Source organism: Neovison vison, chromosome 3 (assembly GCF_020171115.1).
Source record: "Neovison vison isolate M4711 chromosome 3, ASM_NN_V1, whole genome shotgun sequence".
Lineage (NCBI taxonomy): Eukaryota > Metazoa > Chordata > Mammalia > Carnivora > Mustelidae > Neogale > Neogale vison.
Window position 1 is genome coordinate 65585696 of NC_058093.1, and position 26796 is coordinate 65612491.

At 38.3% G+C, this 26796-nt stretch overlaps 1 protein-coding gene across 2 annotated transcripts in view; it reads left to right on the forward strand.

Moving 5' to 3' along the window:
* Positions 1 to 26796, forward strand: part of CERS6 (ceramide synthase 6) — a 319470-nt gene that overhangs the window by 252525 nt on the left and 40149 nt on the right. For both annotated transcript variants that reach the window (XM_044242267.1, XM_044242268.1), the window contains exons 7-8: positions 8711 to 8839; positions 11554 to 11660. In XM_044242267.1, coding sequence (XP_044098202.1) covers positions 8711 to 8839; positions 11554 to 11660 — 236 coding nt within the window. The remainder of the gene's footprint in view (positions 1 to 8710; positions 8840 to 11553; positions 11661 to 26796) is intronic.

The following is a 26796-nucleotide window of genomic DNA, read 5'->3' on the forward strand; positions in this document are numbered from 1 at the left end:
CTCCCTGCTCAACAGAGAGCCTGCTTCTCCCTCTCCCTCGGCCTGCCACTCTCCCTGCTTCTCCCTGCTTGTACTCTCTCTCTGTCTCTCTCTCTGGCAAATGAATAAATAAAATCTTAAAAAAAACAAAACAAACAAACAAAAAAAACACCTCAAATCATGCCACAGGACACCCAGGATCCCAAGAAGGGTGGAGTGTGACCTGATATTGTCTCTCCATGTCACCTTTGAGCTGCTCCTTGGAGACACAGTTGGGCAGGCCCCTTGATGTCTCCTTCACACTCCTGTGTACCTGTGTCTGACTGGAGTAGCACCACCTTGCCGTCCAAGTTCTGAGGCACATACCCAGACTCTTGGGCCTTACGCCTGTCCTTTCTCACTATTGTGTCTTCACATGAGAAGCAGGGAAGAAGAGGCGGCTGATTTTATAAGCTACCACCTGTGATCAGAACATTGCAACCCACTGCTCTGTGCAGGCTGGAGAGAGAACAATGGGACACTGTCGCCTGGAAAAGGAGTATGCTTTATGGGGCAATTTTACAGGATTTTATTCAAAGGCTGCCTTAACTAGTGGCTTCCTCTGGCACTCAGACTCCCCAGGTGACTTGCCAGGGGAGGGCTCTTAAACCTCTTTCGCTGTCACATCCCAACACCCAGGCAGTGGGCAGTCGTGGGGCTTGGCAGTGGCGTGTGCCACTGTCCGCAGTGCAGGGGGCGACGGCCAGGAGCTTCTTCTTCCTGTATGGCGCATAGGGCCACAGCATTGCTGCACTGCAGGGAGACCCACACCCCAGGATCTACGCCGTGCTGCTGATCTAGGGTTCTGGGTCTTTAGGTCCAGGGCCTCTGGAGTCCCTCGCTCTCCCAGGAGGTGCCATTGGCACTTGGAAGGTTCCACTTTCATGGGGGAGGTTCAGTCGTTCAGCTTCCTCTGAGGAGTTGTTCTCAAGTCATCCTTGATGTCTTGGGAGAACACCCGCTTGGGTCTTGGGAAAACACCCACTCCGGTTTATCATAGTTCTAACTCTCTCCCCATCTCCAAAATTCCCTCTGTTTCTACTCGCATAAATACCAATACACCGACTCCCACATCCTTAATTTTGGCCTCCTAAGGAGGGGCGCCCTTTCCACTCACAGCTAACTCTGTATCTTTGCTCTTGGTTCCCTTCTCTTCCTGCCTTTTGGGTGTGGACTGTGTTCCATTTGTTAGTCTCTCACGTCTGTGTGTTTTCAGAAGTGTCCTTTCTCTAGGACTCCCTTCCTCACAGTCCTCATTTCTCACATCTGTTTCTGAGCAGCCGTCTGCCACATAGTTAGAGATGGGCTGTGGAGTCACATGCAACCCAATACAGGTCTGGCTCTTCTAGCCTGTTCTTTTGTGTGACTTTGGAAGGATTACACTGCATCTCTGTGCCTTGGTTTCATTATAAAATGCAGTTCTAATAGTACTTGCTTTAGGTGACTAAATCACAGTGTCAGACAAAGCCTTTGGAGCTTGAGAATTAATGGGCCTTATTGGAAGGTAGATGGGAGTTCACCAGGTAGTCCAAATGGAGTGGGTCTTGGAGAAGAGATACACCAGGGTTCCAGCCACAAAACAAACAAACAACAACAACAACAAAAACTGCATGGCCAGAGCTTGCATGGGGGCTAGAAGAAGCTTGACAGGTGAATTCTGCTGGCAGAGTTCTGGCTATTTGTGAAGTAGAGTGGGGAGCTCCAACAGCTGAAGGGACTGGGAGTTATATGACAAGAGATAAGGCCAATGGGAATAGTAAGCGTTCCTCTGAACCCCTTCTGACAACTTACAGCATCATCCTGACTTGGCTGACCTGAAGAAGACATTTTTCTTCTTCATCTAAAGCACAAAATTGAGTCCTTGATTGCCATTGTCATTTTGTGTATCAAGGGCTTTGCAGTAAAGAGGAAGGTGATGACTTTTGAGTCCTGGGATGTTTCCGATTTTACTCGAGCACAGTCTGCCCCCTACTGATCATTCTGGATGTTTTCAACATGAATGGGTTTACTTGATACCATTGCTTTTGTCCTCAAGGATACTGAAAGAGGGAGAGAGAATCAAGTTTGAAACCTGTGCATCGAGTATATTTAAAATCTCTCAGAAGTGACCCTCCTAGCATTATAAGCTTTACAAGTTAGTGTGAGTGGGCAAGTATAACTTAAACGGAGCCCAGAAGGTTATATAAAAGGCCTCTAACTCCAAGTACTTGTGATGTGGCAAGAACTACCAGTGATGAAAATTTCTGAAGACCCAAAGTTCGGTGAGAAAAAAACCATATGTATATAATTAAGAAAAATATCTATGTCACTTGAAAGCATGGTGTATTTGGAGAGTGTTCTTTTGACAGGGAAAGGAAAATAAAGTGTGGAGAAGGACTCCAGAGAGTTGCAAATTAATGTTCTGCTCTCTGGCCAGGCACACTGGAAAGGAATTAGTGGCACTATCTTACTATTTTCTGTTGTAGAAATAAGATTTTATTGTATCCTTTCCATAGTAATAAAATCAATTAAAGATTAAATATTAACTAAATAATTCATAGGAGACAAGATTATGAGTTCTTGATCTTGAAATGGCATCATAAATGTTACACAGGAGAAAGATTGGGTAAACACTGCTTATGCGGCGGTTCTTTATTTCACTTTATATATGTTCCCAGAAGCTATAAAGTAATAGTACGTCTAGCAGTAGGGAAAGTCATAATGCCTGCGGACAGACAGCTTTTGTTTTAAAAACTGGTGAAAAATTTTCTTGATTTTCAAATTTTCTTGAAGTTGTAGTTGTAATTTTTCATGAGAATTTTAATAGCTATGTCTGCCAAAACTTTTTTAATAGTTTATCTGAATTTTAAGAGTAATATCTTACTGAACAGCTATGAAAATTAAATCTCTTATAAACCCTTATCTGAAGAAAATTTGATGAAGTTGAACATGACACTATGCAGTTGTCACATCTCTGATAACATGACTTAAGTTTCCCAAAATATGTCCTTAGATGGGCTCTAAGATCAGGGCCATCAGACTTTTCTGTGAAGGGCAGGTAGTAAATATCTTAAACTTGCAGGCCACACAGTCTCTATTGCAAGCACTCAACTGTAGGAAGAACACTGCGATAGACATTGGCTAAACAAATGAATGTGACAGTGTTCTAATAAAACTTTATTTACAAAAATAAATGGAGAACCAGATTTGGCTTGGGGGTCATATTGTGCCATTCTCTGCTCTAAACTAGAGTGGCCTAGACATATGTATCTGCTGAATAGTTAGGATGTCAGATTTGAGAACAGCTAGTAGAGGTATTTAAATCATATCAGTACATATATTTCAAACATTTTGATAGTAGCAATAGTAAGTTTGGACGTCTTTAATCAATTTCTTGGCACGCAACTTGTTTTTAGAATGCTGTCCATATGCGACAGTTCTCTTCCACAAAGACCTCAGTCCGTATATGTTTAGTTCAAAGGTAGAAAAATCTAGTCTGTTGGGGGAAAAGTGTTGAAGTAAATGTGACTATAAATTTAGTGTAAATGAAGTTTTATTCATGGATTGAAATTTAGAGAAGGGATAGCTGAATAATATCTGTCAGAACTACTCCATTTTATAATTGAACAATATTTCTCAAATCAATCAGACTTTTTTATCCCTTCCTACATTTTCCTATGAATATTTACCCTAACATACATAGGCTCTCCATGAGAATGACAGTGAATTCAAGTCACAGTTTTTGAAGAGCCTTGTTACTTGAAATATCTTTTTTTTTTTAATGGCACATTTAACCAGTTCTCTTTATAGTATACCAGTATTCGAGGCCAGCTAAAAATAAAATAGCCAAATAAATTGAGGAAGACTGCAGATACCCAAAGGTTGAAATTTTTAAATACCTTATACCTTCTGTGAACTTTTCACACCATGCAAAAGAAAGGTATAATTTTCCTTAAATTACCTAATATGGGGCAAATCAGAATCAACTGATTCTGTAAATTTAAAAAATCTAACTGATTTCTGTAAATCACCATGAATATACTTTTACTTCAGTTATCATCTCAAGACCTAGATGGTTTTTCAGTCTCTTGTTTCTTAGCTCTTTAAAAGGTAGAGATAGAGATACATATATATAGATATATATATGTATATACACACATATGCATATATATTTATGTGTTTTTATTTTTATTTTTATATTCATGCTATTAATCAGGACTTAAGCTATAGCCACAGGTTGAGAACCTATTTTTCATATTCCCTCAAAGGAAAAAGTACCTGTGGTTTTTCTTGCCATATGTAAGTTGTGTCTGAGATCCTCCTGTCTCCATCTGTGCATCTGGGCTGCGGTGGAGATGAGCCTACATGGCCGCTGTCCCCTGCACATTGCCAGCACATTGCCACTTCTTGCACAACTTGCTTCTCCCCAGCTTTCTGAGTTTTACCCTCAAGTTGCAAAATTCCAAGTGAAGAGATAGGAAGACAGTGTTATTGATCTCTATGAAAAATAACATGTTATTCTGTAAAAAAGTCACACAACTTTCTAGGTACCTTGAAGGTTCAAATAAACTATTTAATACAAAGTAAAACAAAACAAATAGACCTGAGAGATTTGAACTGTTGTTGTAGTTGCCATACAATGAAATCATTTTTAAATTACAGTGTTGCTGGGTTACCTGGGTGGCTCAGTCAGTTAAGCACCCAACTCTTGATTTGGCTCGGGTCATATCTCAGAGTTTTGAGATCAAGCCCTGTGTCAGGTTCCGTGCTGAGCAGCGAGCCTGCTTAAGATTCTCTCTCCTTCTCCCTTAGCCCCTCCCTCTCTGTTCTCTCTCTCTTTCAAAAAAAAAATTTTTTTTATGGTGTTGTCTGTCCGTTCCCTTAGAGAATTTGAAAATTTGTTAAATGGGCAACCTGGTGATAATTACCTCATTTCTAATCGGGTAATTTTCTATTATAAGTTTATTATATTAATTTTATTTGTTAAATTCAGGAAAGGTAATACATGTCATTTGCATCTGAGAAGGAAGTCTTTTCTTTGCCTTGTACTTTAGAAATATTTCATATTCTTTTTTTTTTTAATCTCTCGTCTTCTCTTTATTTTTTTAATTTTTTCATTGTGTTATATTAGTCACCATACAGTACATCATTAGTTTTTGATGTAGTGTTCCATGATTCATTGTTTGTGTATAACACCCAGTGCCCCATGCAATCCATGTCCTCCTTAATACCCATCACCAGATTCACCGATCCCCCTCCCCGCTTCCCCTCTAAAACCCTCGTTTTGTTTCCCATAGTATAGTGTCTCATGGTTCGTCTCCCCCTCTGATCCCCCCTGCTTCATTTTTCCCTTCCTTCTCCTAATGTCCTCCATGCTATTCCTTATGCTCCACAAATAAATGAAACCGTATAATAATTGACTTTCTCTGCTTGACTTATTTCACTCAGCATAATCTTCTCCCAATTCCATCCATGTTGATGTAAACGGTGGGTAGTCATCCTTTCTGATGCCTGAGTAATATTCCATTATATATATGGACCACATCTTCTTTATCCATTTGTCTGTTGAAGGGCATCTCGGCTCTTTCTACAGTTTGGCTATTGGGGGCATTGCTGCTCTGAACATTGGGGTGCATATGCCCCTTCTTTTTACTACATCTATATCTTTGGTGTAAATGCCCAGTAGTGCAATTGCTGAGTTGTAGAGTAGCTCTATTTTTAGTTTTTTGAGGAACCTCCACACTGTTTTCCAAAGTGGCTGTATCAACTTCCATTCCCACCAACAGTGTAAGAGGGTTCCCCTTTCTCCATAACCTCTCCAACATTTGTTGTTTCTTGCCTTGTCAATTTTTGCCATTCTAACAGGTGTAATGTGGTATTTCAATGTGATTTTGATTTGAATTTCGCTGATGGCTAATGATGATGAACATTTTTCATGCATCTGTTAGCCGTGTGTATGTCTTCTTTGGAGAAGTGCTTGTTTTTGTCTTCTGCCCATTTATTGGCTTGATTATTTGTTTTTTAGGTATTAAGTTTGAGAAGTTCTTTATAGATCTTAGATATCAGCCCTTTATCTACAGTGTCATTTGCAAATATCTTCTCCTATTCTGTGGTTTGCCTCTTTGTTTTGTTGACTGTTTCCTTTGCTGTGCAGAAGCTTTTGACCTTGATGAAGTCACAAAAGTTCATTTTCACTTTTGTTTCCCTTGGCTTTGGAGACGAGTCTTGAAAGGAGTTGATGTGGCTGTTATTCTCCTCTAGGATTTTGATGGATTCCTGTCTCACACTGAGGTCTTTCATCCATTTAAAGTTTATCTTTGTGTATGGTGTAGGAGAATGACTCTTTACTACCCATCTACATCTAAATCAGCTATCACTTAAAATCTTGGTCTTATTTCTTTTTTCAGAAGGTTCACAAGTGTTTTGCTTTATTTGTTGCTAAGGTTATTGCCAAAAGAAACCATATGAAATTATGAGTACTTTATCCAGCAAATGGTAATTTAGAGAACAAGTTTCTTATTGTTTGCAGTGGGTTTTTTTCCTTCCTAATGAGAAGTGAGTTAATTTTGCTTTCATAAAAACTTGTACATCATGATGAATTTCTGGTACCTCCTGGAGACAGAGCATTATTTCTAAGAGTCTTTGCATCCCAATCATTGCAAAGGGAGTTCCATCATACAGAACACAGACTTATGTTTTAATGAGGGTAATCCTTCTGGCCTTTTACCACTAATATTTTATTTTGCGAGAAATTCCCATGGAGAACTGAAGTAAGGATGCCATTTCTCATTCTGACATTTGGCAATGGAGTCCAAGTAGCTGGAATTTTACATGCATCCAGGAATTTCTGTTGTGAAACTGACACAGAACAGACTAAGAGAGTATTCTAGGTTCTCTAAATGCCATTCAATATGTGATAAGAAAAAAACAGCATTATCTTAACAGTTTCTGGTATGAAAATTGGATGGCTCTTCCTTGAATCCTTTCATTTCAGACTCATTCTAATTGACTTTGAGTCAAGACTACATCTGATTTCTTTTTTCCATCTCTAATAATTGACATAAGGATAGCCACTGGAATGGGAGCTGAGATCAGGGTCCTTATTAGGCAGCAAACATAGAAGGAGCCCTTGATGGTGACTGTGAAGATGTCCAGAAACAATATGGCAAAACAGCAGAAGGTGGGGGACACCAGTGTAACTGGTGACCAGACTGGTCTGTTTTGAATAAGGTCTTTGGAATCAGTCCTCAGTTTGAGTGCCAAGAAGAAATCACAATATTTCTACCTAATTGCTACCACCAAAAATGCAGGAGAACATTTTCAACCTAAGATGCTAAAGTTCCTGCAGCTAAGCCCGTGCCTACCTACACTCTAGTCATTTTCAGCAATAACAAACCTGAGGATGGGAGTTGTTACCCTGCCTTGATAAGGTCCAAGTTGGCTATTTATTTAAAAATGTTATTTAGATCAAATTTATTGCCTACTTAAAGGTATCAAGGTAAGGAGATATAACACATAAAATAATGATTGCATGGCTTTTATTGAAGGTGTTTATATATATATATGTACATGCGCACACACACATACACATACACACACATACGTACATACACACATATTTGTTCTCTTTCTTAGTTTCATAATATGCTTTTCATTTGGCTAATTTATTTCTTTACATGATTAGCCTTATTTTTCAATGGCTTCGAGTAGATCACCATTAGGGCCGATGTTGGCATTTAAATTCCAAAGAAGTTCAAGTATACTCTGGAAGAAATAGATTTACAAATAAGAGCAAAAGAGCATGTGGGTTGCTCAGTCAGTTAAGCATCCAACTCTTCATTTTGGCTCAAGTCATGATCTCAGGGTCGTGAGCTGCACACAAGCCTGTGTGTAGACTCTGAGCTCAGTGGAGAGTCTGCTTGAGATTCTCTCTCTCCCTCTGCTGCTCTCCCCACTCATGTGTGCATGCTCTCTCTCTCAAGTAAATAAATAAATTTTTAAAAATAAATAAGGGTAAGAATATTAGTAAATGAGAGACTGTATTTCTAAGCAACAGAAATTCCACATCATAACAAACCATGTCCAGATGGCCAGTAGATGAATCAGTGTCAGAGAAAGATGATCTTTTCACATGGGCTGACCAGCAGCTCCACATGAAATAAAGGTGGTGCTTTTATCATTACTTTTGCCAGTTTCTTTTTCTAATGGCTACGGGTTCAAATTTAGGGCTTGCTTGTGTAGGATTCATCAGAAAAGCTCCATATTAGGATTCTTATTTTGCCTTCCCAATGAGCATTCCAGGAGAAGGATGCAGATCCTCAGCCACAGTAGTTGGAGAAGTGGTTCTGTTGGACCTTTAGTGCTGCCCTAAAGATTTTCCCAAAATAGAGATCCAACTAATACCTTTCTTTGTTTGAAACTCTAAGGCAATTTCTCCCATAGCTTCAAATTCTCTGGTTTATATACAAAACACCCTTTATGATCTGCCCTTAATCCTGGTGTATATCACATTCTTCATAGTCACTGGTCCCCTTTGTGTCTCTGCCACTTTATAGTGAGCTCCCAGAGGGTAGGAAATACATCTTGTTCATTTTGTATCTCCGGTGCTAGGTCCATTAAGAACTTGGGAAATACTTGTTAAATAACAGAAGAGATGAATGGAAATATTGCCGTCCTCTAAGATCTAACATGGCTGTGTTTTTCCTTCCCTAAGGACTTTGGCATTATGTTCCTGCATCACCTTGTAGCTATTTTCTTGATTTCCTTTTCGTATGTCAACAATATGGCCCGAGTAGGGACCCTGGTCCTCTGTCTTCACGATTCAGCTGATGCTCTTCTAGAGGTAAATCTTTCCTTTCATCTTTAAGAGTTCAAAATCTAGTATTCAGGAAATCTTCAAGACCATCAGTTCTTCTATGTTATTGTAGATGGCCCTGGGGGAAAGATAGTATGTGACTGATTTGAAACTGCAAAGTGTTTGTTTGTAAGTTAAATGGGTAAAAGTGAGACTTTAGTCCATACATTTTTATACAAAGAATGTTCATCATCTTAGTATTCTTTAATTGAATAATGAAAACCTTTACTATCTAACACTTAAGAAATGAATGCTTTATAATTGGAAAATCATTACTTGAATAAGTTTTGTTTCTGGTATTGTAAGTTTCACACTGATATATCTGGGAAGTACATATAACTGAATTTAGTGAGTAATGGTAGTTGTACATCCTGATGAAATTAATTAGTCATAGTTTTTATTGCCAATATACGTATTATCTTAGTAGGTTTATAGTGAAAATTATATTTGAATTCTAAAGTGAATATAAAAACTGTGTCCTCTGCATGTATAAGTATAAGGAGTATTTGAGGAAATATTGTATTCTGATAAACTTTCTAAAACATCATTTAGGATTATTAGGGTAGCAAAAAAAAAAAGAAGAAGAAGAAGAAGGAGGAGGAGGAGAAGAAGAAAAATGCTTCTAGCAGATTTCAAAAGATAAAATCCCAAAGAAAATTTTGATGTGGTATTTACTCTTAATTATGGCCCCTATGAAGAGGAAAAAGTCTTTTTACTTTATGCTAAGACATGTATGTAACTGGTGAAAGATAAACTTACCAGAGTAGGAATTTCATGTAGAAGTAGGTCTTAGAATCTGTATTCTGAGTTTTTATTCTTGTTGGCCCACACAGTTCTGCCCCTTGAAGTATCTACTGTCACTGTGAATATAGAGGCGCACTCAAATAATGATATATTATTACAGTACAAGCAGAAATTCCACATGATACAATTGAATCTACTATAAAGATGATTAATCAAGATTTGAAATATACACAGCACTTCCTTAAGAACTCTGTTCCTTATAAGGCTATGAAATAGAAAAATAGTCCTAACGGGCTATGTCAGATGATAGTATGGTGTTACAATTTTTAAGTGGTTCTAGCTAAACTCTATTTAGCATATTTTTTTAAAGGAGAAATATAGTTTTGTAAGGGCAGTCTCCTGCAAACCAGTTATCATTTGGCTAAATCCTAAGTATGCTTGAAAGTGGAGATTTATACAGCAATATGCAGTTTTGAAATCAACCCTGTACTGTCTACCAACTTTAATGCATATGGAAATGGCTGGTTGAATCTTTGTCTATCACTTTTATCCAGAAAGGAAAAACAATCCAGAAATGCAAGCCATGTGGCTTAAAGACAAATATTCTTTATCACAATGATTTTCTTTACATTATACGGTAATGCTTGAGAATATCCAAATAATGGGATATGTCAGCTATAAACTATTTGAAGTGGGATCTATGACATAGGCATTTTAGAAAAATTACATGTTTGATGCTTTTTTATTGAATACTGTTGAATGAACATAAGAGAAAAATGTTTTACCGAGGCAGAAAGAGGCAGAAGATGCTTTTCTTCTTTCCTACTATAATTCATGGTATCACACCCAAAGTACTCATGAAATTAAAAGTTCACAATCCTGGCTTCTTCTCAGTTAATAAGTTTTTTTTTTTTTTTTTTTTTTTTAGAATCCATTTCTCTCACCACTCTGTGGTTTACTTAAAGCTACAGAATTTTAGCTTCTATGGATAATGTCAATAGTCCTTTCAAGTTTGACTCAGCTAATTTAACTTTCTGAGAAGTAGAAGATAATGTTATAAATTCAGCAAGACATCTTCAATTTCTAACCCTATGTGTGGGTGCATGTGAATTCTGTGTGAAAATGTAAAAAGAGGTGATCAAGCAAAATTATGTTTTCCGTGTCACCTATTGTTACATAGCATCATCTACTTAAAAATGTGTAGATGGTAGGGAAAAGGAGGTAATCTCTTCCCTAATTTATAATATTAAAAGTGGTCACTTAAATTACTATCATAAATTATTAGAGTAATTCTCACAAACACTTGGAACATTAATGACTTTCATCTAGAAAACGACCCATTAATGGAACTTCGAAAATTATACCTAAATGGATTCATTGAAATAACATGATCTTGACAGGTTCTGTATTTCTAAATTTATGAGAATAAGCCAAGAAACTGTCTCCCAAGAATATTCCTTATGCCTGTTTAAGGAAAACCTTTCATTCTAAGTAGAAAAGAGAAAACAATGCAGAAAGGCTCCATATATTTTGTATAAAGCTTGTGGCCTTAGTGTTTGGGACTCATTAGACTTTTAAAGGATTACCTAGCACTTTGTATTTGACCTGTTATGCCACATTCCTGTGTTGGTGTCTTTGCCTTGCTGATATCCTCTATAATGCAGGAATTTTCTTATTTTTCTGTTTTCCTGAGATCAACCATATAATTGAATTTTTCAGGTTGCTGAACGTTTTATTAAATCTGTGACAGTCCGTAGTTTTACTTATAGCTAATGTTGCTTTTCACTGAACTTATGGGTAATTTATAAATACTGATGCATGATGCATGACATTTCAAAGGAGCAGGCAATTTTATGCATCTGGTAAGTTCTATCTTATAGGAGACTCATGCATATTGAAAGAAACTTTTCATTTACCAGTTTAACTACATTAATATATCCCATTCCTTCCTTTCATAGGCTGCCAAAATGGCAAATTATGCCAAGTTTCAGAAAATTTGTGATCTTCTGTTTGTTATGTTTGCCATGGTTTTTATCACCACACGACTGGGTGTATTTCCGCTCTGGTGAGTATGCCAATCTTCTTTTCCGGCAGAGCCGCCCCTTCTTTTGCTTTTGAATTTCATTCCAAATATTTAGTGAGCGGTTTAAAGAAAGCGGGGAGAAGGACTCAAGAAATGGCTTTGGTTTCTTCTTCCAGAAATATTGTACCCTTTCCTCATCTTTTCTGCAGGATAGTGAGAGAAGGGTGTGCCTTACAGGAATTCTGAGACCGCAGAAAGCCGTCTGCCATTCTGGGGTGCAGTCTAGAATATGAATCAGAAACTCTTAGCCATGAAAGTTTGCATAAATAAAGGAAACACCGTGTTGCAACCAGTTACATAGCAGGGATCCTCCTGTACCAGGGGTTTACAAAGCCTCATCCCTAGTGGGTAGCAGCAGCATCACCAAAGAGCTTGTTACCAGGGCAACTTCCTGGTAACAGACCTACTGAATCGCAAACTTTGAATCTGGGTCCCGGCAGTCTGTGTTTTGATAAGCCTTCTGGTGGTTCTGCTCCACATTGAAGTTTGAGTACCATGTCCTGTGTAATTCTTTTCCTCAGCTGTATTGATAGCTAAAACAGTTGGAAGGTATAACCTGAAGCTAACCCCTGAAATTCCCTTTGGCCTTGTAATGTCTGGATGTCTTTTGTTTTGTTGAGTGCTAAAGAAATAACGTGACTGATTTTGGTAGAATTTGACAGTCCTTTTTATAGAAAATAGGTCCAGTGTCATTAATCTTTTTTTTTCTGGAAGGCTCTTACTTGAACTAGAAAAGAAATGAGCCCTCTGTATCGCTTAAAGTCTACCAGTGATGGCGGATTTTTTCCCCCAATTTTAAGAAATTGATTTGAATGGGAAATTAAAGCAATGGAATTTGGGAAAAGCTGAGAGATGAAGGGAGGCAATAATAACTTTCCCTAGTAGAAGAGTAACCGTAATAAAGTTGGGATTCTTAAATGAATATGTCTATCACTGGAATGCATAAACAAATTACTAACACACACACACACACACACACACACACACACACACACACACCCCTTCTGTCTGAGACTCTCAGCCCTGTTTTAGACACTTACTATGAAAATCATTTCAAGAAACAACACTGTGTGTTAGCAACAAGAATTTATAAAACCTCAGTACAGTTTTATATGCTTGTAGGTAAGAAACACATGTAATTTTGTGTATAATGTATCTGTAATTTTTCAGGATTGGGTATCTTTCAACATTATTAAAACAGAACTTAGTACTAAGAATTTAAATAGATATAATGCAAACAAAGTCCAAGACATATTTCTCCAGAGAATAATAGAGTTTTTCTTACCTAGGGTTTCTGAGAACCTGAGTTTTAAAGAAATAAGCATCACTCTCAAGTACTTTGATTTGTGTACTTCCCCTAAAGGGTAGGATTAAAATTAGATGCACCCCTCTCCCCTCTACTAATGTGTAAAAAAGCTCTTTAGGCTTAGACAGCAGTGAGTTGCCTGGAACATAGACTGCAGAATATAAAAATTATGCAATGCTACTAATAAGATAACTTGTAGGTATGTCCTGTGATGATGCCAGAAACCAGCCACTTAGAAAAATCCTTATAACCAAATACAAAGCAAGAACTTACATTGCAAATGTTGTAGACTTCTACTACCATGCCCCTGCATGAGGCCAAGTTTTTTAAGAGGCAGCTTGCAGAGAGAAATATTTTATTGTTTGTAATACAATAAATAATTTATATACTTGATCCCATTGTAGTGGTACACGAAATGAATGAAATCCTTTTCAATATGTTAAGGAAGATGCATTGGTGCCTGGATGTCCTTTGTTTCCAATTCCTAGAGCAGAATGGGTATTGTCGGTGTTTAAAATTATAGTGTGAATAACAATAGCAAGTAGTATTTTACATGTTTTCCTTAATACTGTGAAATTATTTTTTTTTAATTCCTTTTAGATTAGGAAATCCTAGAATTGGGAGGGACTACAGGGTACCAGCTTCAGACTCTCCTTTCAACCCCTCTGCCCCGGAGAGGAATTCGTCATTTTCCCTAGTCCAGGAGTATTGCTTCAGAGGTTAAGGGAGAAATCGTTTTCTTTCTTTCTTTCTTTCTGGTGCAAAATTTCTGGTGCAAAATTTTGGTTTATTAAAGCATGGGGGCAGGATCAGTGTGCAGAAAGAACTGCTGTGAGAAATGATTTCCTAAACAGAAACTTGGGTCTTTTTAACTTATAAACTAAAGGTCCTTAATCTGTTTAGAAACCCCTGAAACAGTATAAAAAGCATGTTTGTGTGTGTGTATTTTTTTCCTGTAGGGGAGGGTGCATGGCTTTAGGAGATTCTCAAGGATATCTCTGGCTCCTTCCCCTCCTCAAAAAAGTGGCTTTGCGGAACAGACTAAGTGTACCCTGCCACTTCAAATTGAAAACTCTTAAGAACGTGAAGGTCTTTAACGTATCATCTGTAGGCTTTCCCTTCATCAGAAAGCATCCTTAATCCCTTCAATTATTCCTGCCTGTTGTTTGCTCTCCTTTGTTCCTGAGAATTCCTCTTCATGGTGTTCCAAATGTGGATTGCCTGGTACAAAATATAAGAGAACTATAAACAAGTCTTATTTAGAATGCATTTCTTTTTTTTTTTTTTAAGATTTTATTTATATTTTATTTATTTGCCAGAGAGAGAGAGCACACACAGGGGGAGTTGCAGGCGGAGGGAGAAGCAGACTTCCCACTGAGCAGGGGACCACCACTCCCCGCCCCACCGCCCAGTTCAAGGCTTGATTCCAAGACCCTGGGATCATGACCTGAGCCAGAGGCAGACAACCGACTGAGCCACCAAGCACCTCTAGAACTGCATTTCTTTAATGCAGCTTGTCATTGCCTTAGCCATAAGCTACTTTGACATTGTACTGTCGGTGATCTGATACACATCTGAGCTCCTGCCAGACTAGATCTCCCTCATCCTAAATTTATCTCGTGTTTGTTTCTATTATGATTTATTCATACACTATTATATAGACTGCATGTATTCATAATGTTGTTTTCAAATATTTTAGCCCAGTTAGGGTCTTCTGAACTACATCCTGTGCCATACTTATGCCTCCCCCTTCCTGCTATGTAAGCAGATGCTTTTCATGCTTCTTCCAACTCACTGAAGGGAAAAGTTAACCCAGAGGAACTCCTGATACACTACTGCAGAATCTCTTTGGGTTGGCTTCAGTGTCTCAACCACCAGTCTGTCGTTAGGATTTTACTTGTTACTGTCTCATAATTGCCCTGTCCTCATGCCTGCTTTCTTTCCCCACATCCCCACATTTTTAAAGGTGTAATCAAAGAGGTCATCAAAGGCAGAAGCAGGGGGAGAAAAGATTCTGAGGTCCACTGGCATGACTTGATTTTAAGAGATATTTATTGGCTTCTGGGTCTTCATTTCTGGGCACCCACCCCCATCTGATTATCAACAACAGTGAGCTTATCGCCCAAAATTTCCAGTCTTTGCCTTTTCTGTATTGTTTAGGTGTCGACTTTTACCTTCAATATACCACCCTTTTTAAAATGTATTTAGTGAATATGTATTAGGCACTTACTGTGTCACCAGTAAGGGGCCGGGTCCTGAGAATTCAGTTCAACACAGGTCCTGCCTTGGGACACTTTGCAGTTGAACCCTGATAGGTTTATAATTCTGGTTTATAATTTTCTGGTTTATAATCTGGGGGGTGGCTAGAGATTACAAATTATTTTCTGGACGTTTTCTGGAGGTAAATAAGATGACTGGATCGTCAGTGTTAAATAGCTCAGTGGAGCGTACTAAGGAGCTTTGTCAGCTAAATAAGCATTATCCTACGTGGAGACTGTGTGTGTGAAACAGTCAGTGACTACTAGAGGGAAGGTGCTAGAGGTCTATTGGACTTCAGTTCTAACAAGCATTTTATATACTTCTTTCTCCTTCGAGTACTTGTGCTTCAGGTGAAAGAGGAAACAAAATTATTCTCTATGTCCTCTACTTTGTTTAGTTTTGAGTCCATTCACTTTGGAATCTCCAGCAATATCTTCCAGGTTCCTTCTGCCTATACTTGTGTTCCCACATGAACCACCAGAATTTTTGTAATTTGTGGGTTTAATAACACTTGGCTCATTCTCTACAGTGTCCTCAGTCCATGTCTCACCAAGACAGCATCTCCCATGATTAGCCTTTTCAGAATCATATACTGCCCAGATTTTTCTTTTGTCCACAATACATCCTGCTAGAACATCAGTGTCCATCAGGCTTCACAGTAATTATAAATTTTCTAGTAGCCACATTAAAAAAGTAAGAAGAAAGAGGTGACATATTTTTGTACAACATGTTTTATTTAACTCAGTGTACTCAAAATAATATCATTTTAACATGTAATCAATATTAAAAATTACTGATATTTGCATTCTTTTGTTGCACACCAAATCTTTGAATTTGGGTATGTGTTTCATGTTTCTGCATCTACTCAGAAGTCTATGTATTTTAGCCTTTATGTTGTGGTTGGACAGTCAGTGACTTTATCATTTTTGAGGTTAAACCCATCGTCGTAAGCTGTTATCATTTTCATTGATCTGCATCTGTCTTTCCTCGACTCCATTTCTTTATAATCCCTGAAATTCTTAACAATATCCCCTATTTTATAAAGCTATGGTTTCAACTGGCACAGAGTAGATGATGCTCAGTATCATTGTACCACGCATCACAATGCATTTCCCACAATGGGGAATACTCAATATTTGTTGAGTGCATTAAGTACTCTTTCCTCCTAAACAATCTCACATCTGTTTTCTTAGTGAAGCATTTTAAATTTTCTTAGTTGAGCATTTCTTAGTGGAGCATATGTAGTAGATAGGGGCATTTTCTACCATATTACACAGAGAAAATCTGTTCATTTAGTCAATGATTTACCGCATTTCTCTGGACTCTCTTTTCCTGACATCAATTCAATTCAGCAAGTACTAAGTTCTTCCTCCAGTACGATACTATCTTCTTTAAGGATTAGACTGTAAAGCTGTTGATGAGATACATTTTTGGTAGTTACATAAAAAAGTAATTTCAAAATGATTGCCTCTATCCTTCTGGTCCAGCCAAGACACCATATTGTAAGCTTCATCATCCCCAAACTCATACATTAGAATATGAAAACAAAAAAGGAAAATCTACTAAGAACCTGACAGGGAAGGAAGTATCATGGTGCAGTCAGGAGAAAGACTCTTCCTTCAGGTCATGGTCCCCCTCCCTATGTGTCTGAAGACCAGGGGTTTAATTTTTTTACATCTATGTCCCCACCAGGAAGGTAAGAATCATAGTAATTGTTCTACCTACCTTACCGGGGAACATTAAGGATCAAACGAAATACTGCTTTAGTTCTATAACTACAAAGTACTTTGTAAATATTAAGGATTTTTAAAAATCTATTATTAAAAATGGAAATGCCCTTGGGGCACCTGGATGGCTCAGTCAGTTATGTGCCTGCATTCAGCTCAGGTCACGATCCCAGGGATCAAGTCCCTGTTGGGCTCCTTGCTCACCCAGGAGCCTACTTCTCCCTCTGCCTGCTGCTAACCCCGCTTGTGCTCTCTCCCTATCTCTTGCTACAACAAATAAATAAATGACTAAAATCTTGAAAAGAGAAAGGGAAATTCCTATTATGGCCAAGTAGCTAGAAATTTTTATTACATTTTATAGCCTCCAACTAGTCTAGATTAAGGATCCATAATTGTAGACCCTTTTGAGATAAAATTTTAAAATGCTGTCTCCAGTTATGAGATTCAGAATATGTTATTTCAGTCACTTCTGTTTTCAGTTCTCAGTGAGCATGTAATACCAGATATGCACCAGGTTGCCTTATTCCCTCAAATTTCAAGTGACAATACTGATCCTGAGCCACCAGAAGTGACCATTATTATTTGTAGAATCTCACAGGATTTCATAAAATGCAAAATATCAGGCTAGTTCTTTCCTACGAGTCCCAGATTGACAGATCATTTTCCAGTGATGAATGGGCATACCACTATTGCCAGAACCTCTTTCTTATGGTCTAATAATGACTTTCCACTTCTCCATTCATGTCCCACCAAATGCTAACCCCTTGGCTACAGGAAGGTGAGAGTCAAATACGTACCTTCAGTAGTCTGCTGTTATTCAGACAGAAGTGTGTAACATCTCAGAACGTGGTTTTCTGTGCATCTCTGTCCTGCAAGGTAGAATTATTTGCTGATTTGTATTCTCTGAAAGTTTCTGCAGTTAAAAACAACCCCCCCAAAAAAAAGTTACAGAAGAGCCTAGATCATTCTTTTACCATTTTCCATAATAAGATTTGAAATTCACCCAGATGGTAGGGGAATATCATTATCTTCTCTAATTTAGTGTTCAAGACATACTTTACCAAAGTAGTGTGGCTTATATGCTTTTCTGAATATCTGATAAGATTAGTCTCAGAGTTTACAAATTTGGAGAACCTGGGTTTTTGTTTTCATTTTTCTAAAATCCATTGACAGATTTTTCTTTGACATTTTCCTTGGTGCTGGTCTGTGTTAAATATATTTAAAGGTTATTAGGTATTTGGGTATGTTTTTAATAATACATGCAATTGACATCAATTAATACCTTCCTGAGGTTGGGTAGAGATAAATGAAAACAATGTGTTTAAAATGTTTTGCCTCTTTTCATGTGAACATAATAATTTTCATATAATTCCAAGATTAAAAGCTTAGACCAGGAGTAAAAAAACTATGGCCTGTAGGACTGATCAGCCTCATTCCCTGTTTTTCTAAATTAAGTTTTATTGGAGCACAAACTTGCTCATCTGTTACATATTGTGTTTGGCTATTTTCTGCTACCATGACTTGAGTAGTTGGGACAGAGTATATAGCCTGCTAATCCTAAAATATTTACCAGCTGTTTCTTCACAGAAAACGTTTGCCAACTCCTGGGCCAGGCCATTAAGAATTAGTCTGATAAGTTATTTAAAAAAAAAAAAAAGGGCAGTGGAGGAGAGTGATGTGTTTGTTACATGTATTCAGCCTTTGGATGTTCTCTAGAAGTATTGTCTACCTTAGGCAAAAAACATGCAGGTATTCTTAATCTTGTATGTGAAGGTATTCTTAATCTTGTATGTGAGGTGGGCAGATTATGCTCCCAATTAAGTAAGCTTTCTCCTTTGGTGACTTGAATCAACAGCAACAAAAAATGCAGTATCCTAGTAATGCTTTCGGCATAGAATTAGGGTCTTAGGCATTTTTTCCTCCTTCCCGATCACTGCAGAGAATACTTTGCTAGGAGAAAGAGAGAAAAAGACAGATTGTTTGGGGCACCTGGGTGGTGCAGTCAGTTAAGCATCCAACTCTTGGTTTTGGCTCAGGTCCTGATCTCAGGGTCATGTGATTGCCCCATGTCAGGCTCTCTGCTCAGCACGGAGTGGGCTTGTGATTCTCTCTCCCTCTGCGCCTCATGTTCATGGTCTCTCTCTCTCTCTCTCTCTCTCTCTCAAATAAGTAAGTGGATCTTAAAAAATATATAACGATTGTTCAAAGTATCATAAAATTCTGTATAGCCATTTCATCTGTTATAAAAATATCTGAGTATTGTAAGTGACGTCTAATGCCAAGGCCAGAGATTTGCAAATTCTGTATTTGATCAAGAATCTCACTGATTTGAGAGTGATGCTTTGTGGAAAATCCTGTAACAGATGAAGAACCTGTATCAGCTCTTTCGTCCTCTTATGTTATGATAAGGTGCAGCTGTGGACCAGGCTGTTTCTCTCTTCCAGCACTTACCCTCACCTTCCCGTTGTGGTCCCCAGATCTCTCCTGCCTACTGGACACTCTGTCTGTGCTAAGTCCCTTTCCAACAGCTCAGCTCTAGACCTCCTTGTCCCTGCCCATTGCCCACTTCTCAGTCTAGACCAGTGTCTGCGTCATCCCAGAAACCCTTCCTGCAGAATCCTGGTATACAGGGCTCTGTGCCACTGTTGGGGGAGGCCATCCTGGCCGTGTCCTTTCATTCTCAGAACTTGTCCGTACCTCTGGGACTGCAAAGTAGTCAAGGAGATGCAAGCACAGTGTCAGTGGCACCCCTGGAATCATCCTGTTTCTCATGAGAATATGGTATATCTTGTTTCATTAGTTAACTTTTTATATCTTTACGACAAGGAAGCAAACACTTTAGAAATTCCTCAGGAATTTATTCTTTGTCAATCTGTTCCGTGCACTTCACCATGGGCCTGCTGTGTGATAGGCACTGTGTGGATGCTGGGGACATAGATATTGATTAGGTCCTGAGCCCAGGAACATCCGGCACTAGAAAATCATTAATAAATAGTTGTTAAATGAATAAATAAAATTCTAGAATTTCCCATGCAGTTTGGTGCAATCACGACTGAGACTTCACAGCCCACATGTGTCTTTCCTTATGATACAGAATAGTCTGGTCAAAGAAGACAAAGATGGCAGTGACTCAGTAGCTTTCAAAAGTGGGGGGATTCCAGCCACTGAATCGTTTGCTCAGACAGAATTTATAGAAACAGATTTGTGCACTTGTTATTATCTGCCTTTGTCCACAGCAGATAATAAAATAGAAATGCTTAGAGAATGCTAAATGTTCAAGAACTGGAAATAGAGGAGTTAAATATATATATAAAGAAAATCATAGCACAACTAAATAGATTGAAAATGCAAGCAGTGACTAGGAGCCTGGTTGAGGGCGGTGTGGGGATGTGTGGCGTGGTGACTCTTGATAAATGAGGCACAAAGAGAAGTGGGAAATGGTCAAAAGGTTGCAGGGCAGTGTAGGGAGGGAGCAACTGTTCAAGAGAAGGAGAGAAAAAAAAAAAAAAAACTACATTTCCTCCATCCATGGAATCACCAAATAAGGTGAAGAAATGCACACAGAAGACTGTCCTGACATGGTAATTAATTCTGTCCAAGGGCCCTGGACAGCTGTGCCCAGCCACCACCAGGGACCCTTATCCACCTAATATCACTGTCAGGCAAAGTACCCAACGTCAAATTCATAGCAAACACCACATTTCCTAGAGCAACTTGCACCAACCCAGCTTAGCTGTCTTAACTTCCTGTTTTTGAATGCACCACATACACCTAATTTTCACACACCCTGGTGTCTTAGACTGCTTTGTATCCCACACAGCCCTAACCCATGCCTTAAATAGAGTCATCAGAAAATAAATGTTTTAATTTGTTGGTTGCTAATACATTGTGTCATGATCTTTGAGTTCTATATTCAGTATTTAGGATAAAATATTATGAGAAGCATCCACTGAAATATTTATTAAAATTTGGTTGAAAAAAGGATTCTGAATACTTTCCATTATTGAGCCCACATAAGAATGGCCAGGTAGAAACAATTCCAAATGTTATAAAACTCCGAGAAATCAAGAACTGGTATTTTAATTATATAACATTTTTAGGTTCCTTTTTAATTCAAATATATACATAGTAAACTGTATGTAATGAGATGGACTAGCCTGTTAACTCTAACTTTACTGCACTGTAGTATGTGCTAATCAAGTAAGGAAATAGGGGACATTATTTCCCAAAATAGCCTCCTGGGAAGTGCTCTGGGTCACCTGTGTTCCAGTTGAGTTTCCTGTCCTGTTTCCTGCAGTGCTCCGCAATCATAGTTGGGGAGAGGGGGAAGAATATTAACTTGAAGCAGTACAAGATTACAAACCATCAAATAATAGTAAAATATTTTTCAGTGACTTATTAGCTTTTTGGCTAATAATAAGTGAACAAAACAAAATAAAGAGAATTTTCTGGTGATCATGAACTCAAATATTTCCAATAATCAAGGTGTTAGTCTGCCAGATTGTTCCTGTCTAATCTCAGGGATGTATGAGGCTGTTTTATCTCCTGTCTACGGCTGAAGGGCAAACACCTTGGGAAAGCCAGGGCTATTTTAAGTTTGTATTGAAGTGCCATGTGAACACATCCCATCCCATGAAGCGCTGAAGGAATTTTTCTTTGTGTGCAAGTCTCTTAAATCACCTCTCTTCTCCAGAATACCACCTTACGGGAAAAGCATAGCTTGCAAAGTCAGCACTTTATTTGAAAGGGTCAAAACCCTCTCCTTATACATTATATCTATAATCTCTTTCAGAAACAAGGTGCTTCATAAAATAGGTGAAAGCTACTGCCCCAAAGTATAGAAGAAACAGAGCTTAAACATCTCTCTCAGTCATGAATTATTCATGGAGCTTGACCCCCTTTTCTGTTCCTGGCCACATGATTGCATTTATTTCAACTTGTGTCCCTCATCCCATTTGAACATTTAATTAGAAGTGGGAGTCCCCTACTGTCAGTGGTCATCACATGACATTTTCCCCATGCACTGGTCTGATGCTGTTGTTTTACTAATCATTCATTTCCTTGTCGCCCTTGCGATTCACTCAAGACTGAGCTCCAGCAGGGCGGAGACCATGTCCCATCCTCCTAAATGCCTGGGGCTGTGCCCTATACCTGGTATACTCTGAGTGTGCTGGTTTATCTTACAGTAGATCCCTATGATTTGTTCTAAGTCTTCATTTGGAATTTACTTTCATAAAGGTATTCACCCCAGACGGGTAGTTGGTTGACTTATTTACTAATTTTCAGTATAACACAGTGTCATTCTTCTCTTTTCTTTCTCTCAAAATCAGGAACAAATATTTGGAATGCTAGAACAATGCTTATTTAAATTCCTTCTACTCTTGAGCCCACATATCTTAACTAATCCTCCTACCATAACTTGCCCACCACGGCACACTATCCCTCACAGCTACAGTTGGGGAACACGTTCTATTTCAGGCATAGAATGTTGGAGACGAATTTGAGTGGCCCACACTGGACATACTGACTTATGACTCTTCTCTTTTTAAATTGATTTCTAACTGTCCTTCAAGGGTTTGGGTAAGATGATGAAATTTTGCCTTATTCAGAAAATAACTGCATGCACAACTAGGATCATTGCTTATTTTTATCTTCTGGCCTACTTTTTCTCATACAAAAAGGTGAAATAAAGTGGGTGCTCCATCATGTATAAATATATCTTATATATCTCTCTAAAAACTACTTATATCCATAAATATTCATTTGCTATAGATAAATATTTATACTTATATCTTAAGTAAATATATTTATAGACATTAATTTTATTTTTATATATATCAGATAATGAAACTTCTGCTTACTCTTACCAATATCAAATAAATATCACAACAGCTGCTTCCATGAGTTTATGGGGCTTTCCTTTTTAGTAATTAAGTAGTAGTGAGACTATTGATTACTGCCTGCTGCAAAAGGAGTAAGATTGCATGATACATTTTCTTCATAAATTGCCCCTAATGGCTTTGAGATTTCAGATAAGGCAATTTCATTGCATTTGCATGAAAAGCTAACCGATTCATTAAAACTGTATTTTGCTGGTACTGTTTGTACCTGGAGAGTTTTGGTGCTACAGACAAGTCTAAAATGGGCACAGCATCACTTCTAACCATGGTCAGGATATGTTTCCCCGGGCCAGTATCTGGAGCACCTTGAAAATAGCCAGTAGATTTCCAAACCACTTGAGAATGGATCCAGACTATTTTCCTTTAAGCAGAATGGGAAGAGAGGTTGGTTTTCCTTCTTCATATTAACACCCTGTCCCTGTTCTGGTGGGCAGTGATGACTTGCTCCTTCTGGTTCTGAGAACATCTGAGAACTTCTTGGCAGTAAAAAGTGATGCAACTCCATTTCAGAAGAGGGAGAAAAATGTTTGATGTTCAGGTATATTAGTTAGTAGTGTCATCCTGTAACTAAATGAGTATCTTGTAGTAGAAGAACAAAACATGAATTTATTTGTGCTAAGGTATAAGCGGCTGAACTTCAGCAGAGAAGAAAGACAAAGCATGTTTGTATTGAATTATTTTAGAAATAAATAAAGCCTCTGATGATTATGAAAACAGCTTGAAAGTAAATTAAAACATCAATGGTTGGTGGGGTGAGGGGTGATAGGGGCCTCACCCAAGAATCTGAATTGAAACAAACACATGTGATAGTCACCTTGTCTCATGCCTAATGTAGCTTATCCTCAGGAAAGTTTCTCAGGCAACCTTTCTGAACCAATCAGAAAAAAACCAGATTGACAGTATTCTATTTATTTAACCTATATTGTTCAGAAAAAAAGGAATTCACAATATCAAATACTGCAGGGAAGATCAAGGCAAATACCAGTCATGTGAACTGTGCATGTGCTCTTCATCTGAGAAATGAGAGAATTGGAATAAATACCAACAATCTCTTCTAGCGCTAAAATTTCTTCTTATTTTAATTAACATTTTTAAAATGGCTTGGTTTTCTAATTTCACGTTACAAGTGAGTTGGTGACTTCCAGTGAGAAATTTTCATAGAGTGATCCCCACAAGAAATCCTAAGGGGGTGGAAGGTGACAAGTAGGTGGTGGACAAGAAGAGATAGTAGACACAGACGATTTGCTTAAAAAGTTTGCAATGTACAGAAAGAAAGAAGATGATCATTAGATTGAAGACAGTATCACATGAAGATTTTTATAGAATACTGGACATCTGTGCTTCCTTTTAGAAACAGAAGAGAGAGTACTTGTAGGTGTTAGTGAGGTACCCATGAATTATCAAGAAGAGACTCCTGCCCTTCAGAGAGCTGAAGGAAGGGAGGCAGTCATCCACTGTTGGTTCTAGTTAGGTGACTTCTCAGGTACCATGACTCCTTGAGTCAAAGTAAAGGAAGAGATTGAGGATACTGATGATGGAGACTGAGCAAACTGGGCCTCAGGGATTAACAGCCAATTAGAAGGACAGCCTTCTGAAAATAGGAAGCTTATCCTTCTAAAGTATGAGGTACAGAGAAGAGAGAGAATACAAGACTGGGAAGGAGGTATATGTTGCAAGTGACAGACACACATATCTGATATAGTTTCTTCTTAACAAGAAAACCATGGTCATACTTGACAAGGCATGAGAATTTCATTGGGATTTGGGTGAGAGGTCCCGGGAAACAAGAACAGAGCAATGACAGGACCTCGTGCTTTTTGAGCCAGTGATCAATGAACTGCCATCACTTCCCAAGAGACCTTTATCATTTAATACCAATGACTCAGTTTGTGTATTGTGTAGTGACTGTCCAAATTGGTATATCTCTTTCCTGAATGGATGGTAGCAAAATTCTCCTGGTGTCCTTGGGACCCCCAAACCAGTAACCCAAGCTATTTTATGTTCTATAAGACTTCAGAGAAAACTGAAAGCCAGAAAAGTTAAGCACTTGCCCAGAGCCACAGTGAGTTTTCATCATGGACAAGAATAGAAGTATACCTTCTGTCTTCTCTCCTAGTGTTCTCTGCTTTAATTCATTTTACACAGCAGTGTGGTCTGAAGAATAAAGCCCTGAACTAGGCTAACTTTGGCTCTAGCCTTGGCTCTGCCACTGATCTTGGGATGGCTCAGTATCTCTAGGCCTCAGATTACTTACTGATAAAGATTTTCCAATTTAAAACCTAGGTCCAACCAACTGAGCCACCCAGGCCTGGGTGGCTCAGTTGGTTAGACGACTGCCTTCGGCTCAGGGCGTGATCCTGGAGTCCCGGGATCGAGTCCCGCATCAGGCTCCCAGCTCCATGGGGAGTCTGCTTCGCTCTCTGACCTTCTCCTCGCTCATGCTCTCTCTCACTGTCTCTCTCTCTCAAATAAATAAATAAATAAATAATCTTAAAACCTAGGTCTAAAAGAATGTATAGCAGCTTCAAGGACCAATTGAAGTTAAGTACCAAAGGTTCCGGCTACCTGGGACTTTATTAACTGGCTTCCAGCAGTTAGGGGGTTGTAAGACGAAAGAAAAGTTCATCACGACAAGAAAGCATTTAGTAATAAATTAACCAATTTAAAAATTAGTGCCTTCTCCAATATTCCTGTGTCATGTCATTAGTGCCTTCCTCACCAAACTAGTGCGATGGAAGAAGAGTACCAGAGCAATGGAAGTCAGTTGCCAAGTGAAATTGTATATGATATACAATATGCAAGATCTCATGAGGTCAGTCAAAGTGATGTCAGGGCTCTGCTCAAAACATACCAAAACTGTTGCAAAGAGGAGTTGGCAAGACCTCTTAACAACTGGAAAAAGGAAAATCAGCAAGAATGGTGACATGATAGGTACTTCAAAAAGGAAAGACAGGAATTTAAAAGGAATATGAGAGACCCTTGGGGAAATGTTGAAGCCCTCAAATAATTGTGAATTTTCTGTAAAATGGTCATATACCACTACCACTCAGTTTTGGAGGAAATTATACAACCCTCCCAGTCAACATTCATTCATTTTTAGTTCTAAGAATTAGAACATAGTTGCAATTATAACCCAAATTTGATTAAACAGAAAATAAAATATTTCATGAATTTTACTTCATTTCTCAAAGTAAAATCTTGATTGACCTGTTTTCTGTGAAATTTACATTCCATTTAAAGTGGATTCACTTTTTAAAATTATTTCTTTTTTGAAATTTTTATCTAAGTTCCAGTTACTTAGCATACAGTGTAATAGTAGTTTGAGTAGTAGACTTTAGTGATTCATCACTTACATAAATCACCCAGTGCTTACCACAGTGCCCTCCTTAACCCCCATCACCCATTTAACCCAGCCCCTACACACCTCCCCTCCAACAACCTTCATTTGTTCTCTATAGTTGAATCTGTTTTATAGTTCACTTAGCTCTTTTTTTTTTTTTTTTTTTTTTTTTTTTTGCCCCATGTTCATCGGTTTCTTTTCTTAAATTCCGCATGTGAATGAAATCATACAGTATTTGTCTTTCTCTGGCTGGCTTATTTCACTTAGCATAATATACTCTAGCTCCATTCATGTCACTGCAAATAGCAAGATTTCATTCTTTCTGATGGCTGAGTACTATTCCAGTGTGTGTGTGTGTGTGTAACAAAACTTTTTTATCCATTCATCAGTCAATACATTTGGGCTCTTTCTGTAATGTGGTTACTGTCTATAATGCTGCTATAAACATCAGGGTGCATGTATCCCTTTGAATCAGTATTTTTGTATCTTTTGGGTAAATATCTAGTAGTGCAATTGCTGTGTCATAAGGTAATTCTATTTTTAACTTTTTGAGGAACCACCATACTGCAGGGTGGTGCACGAGTTT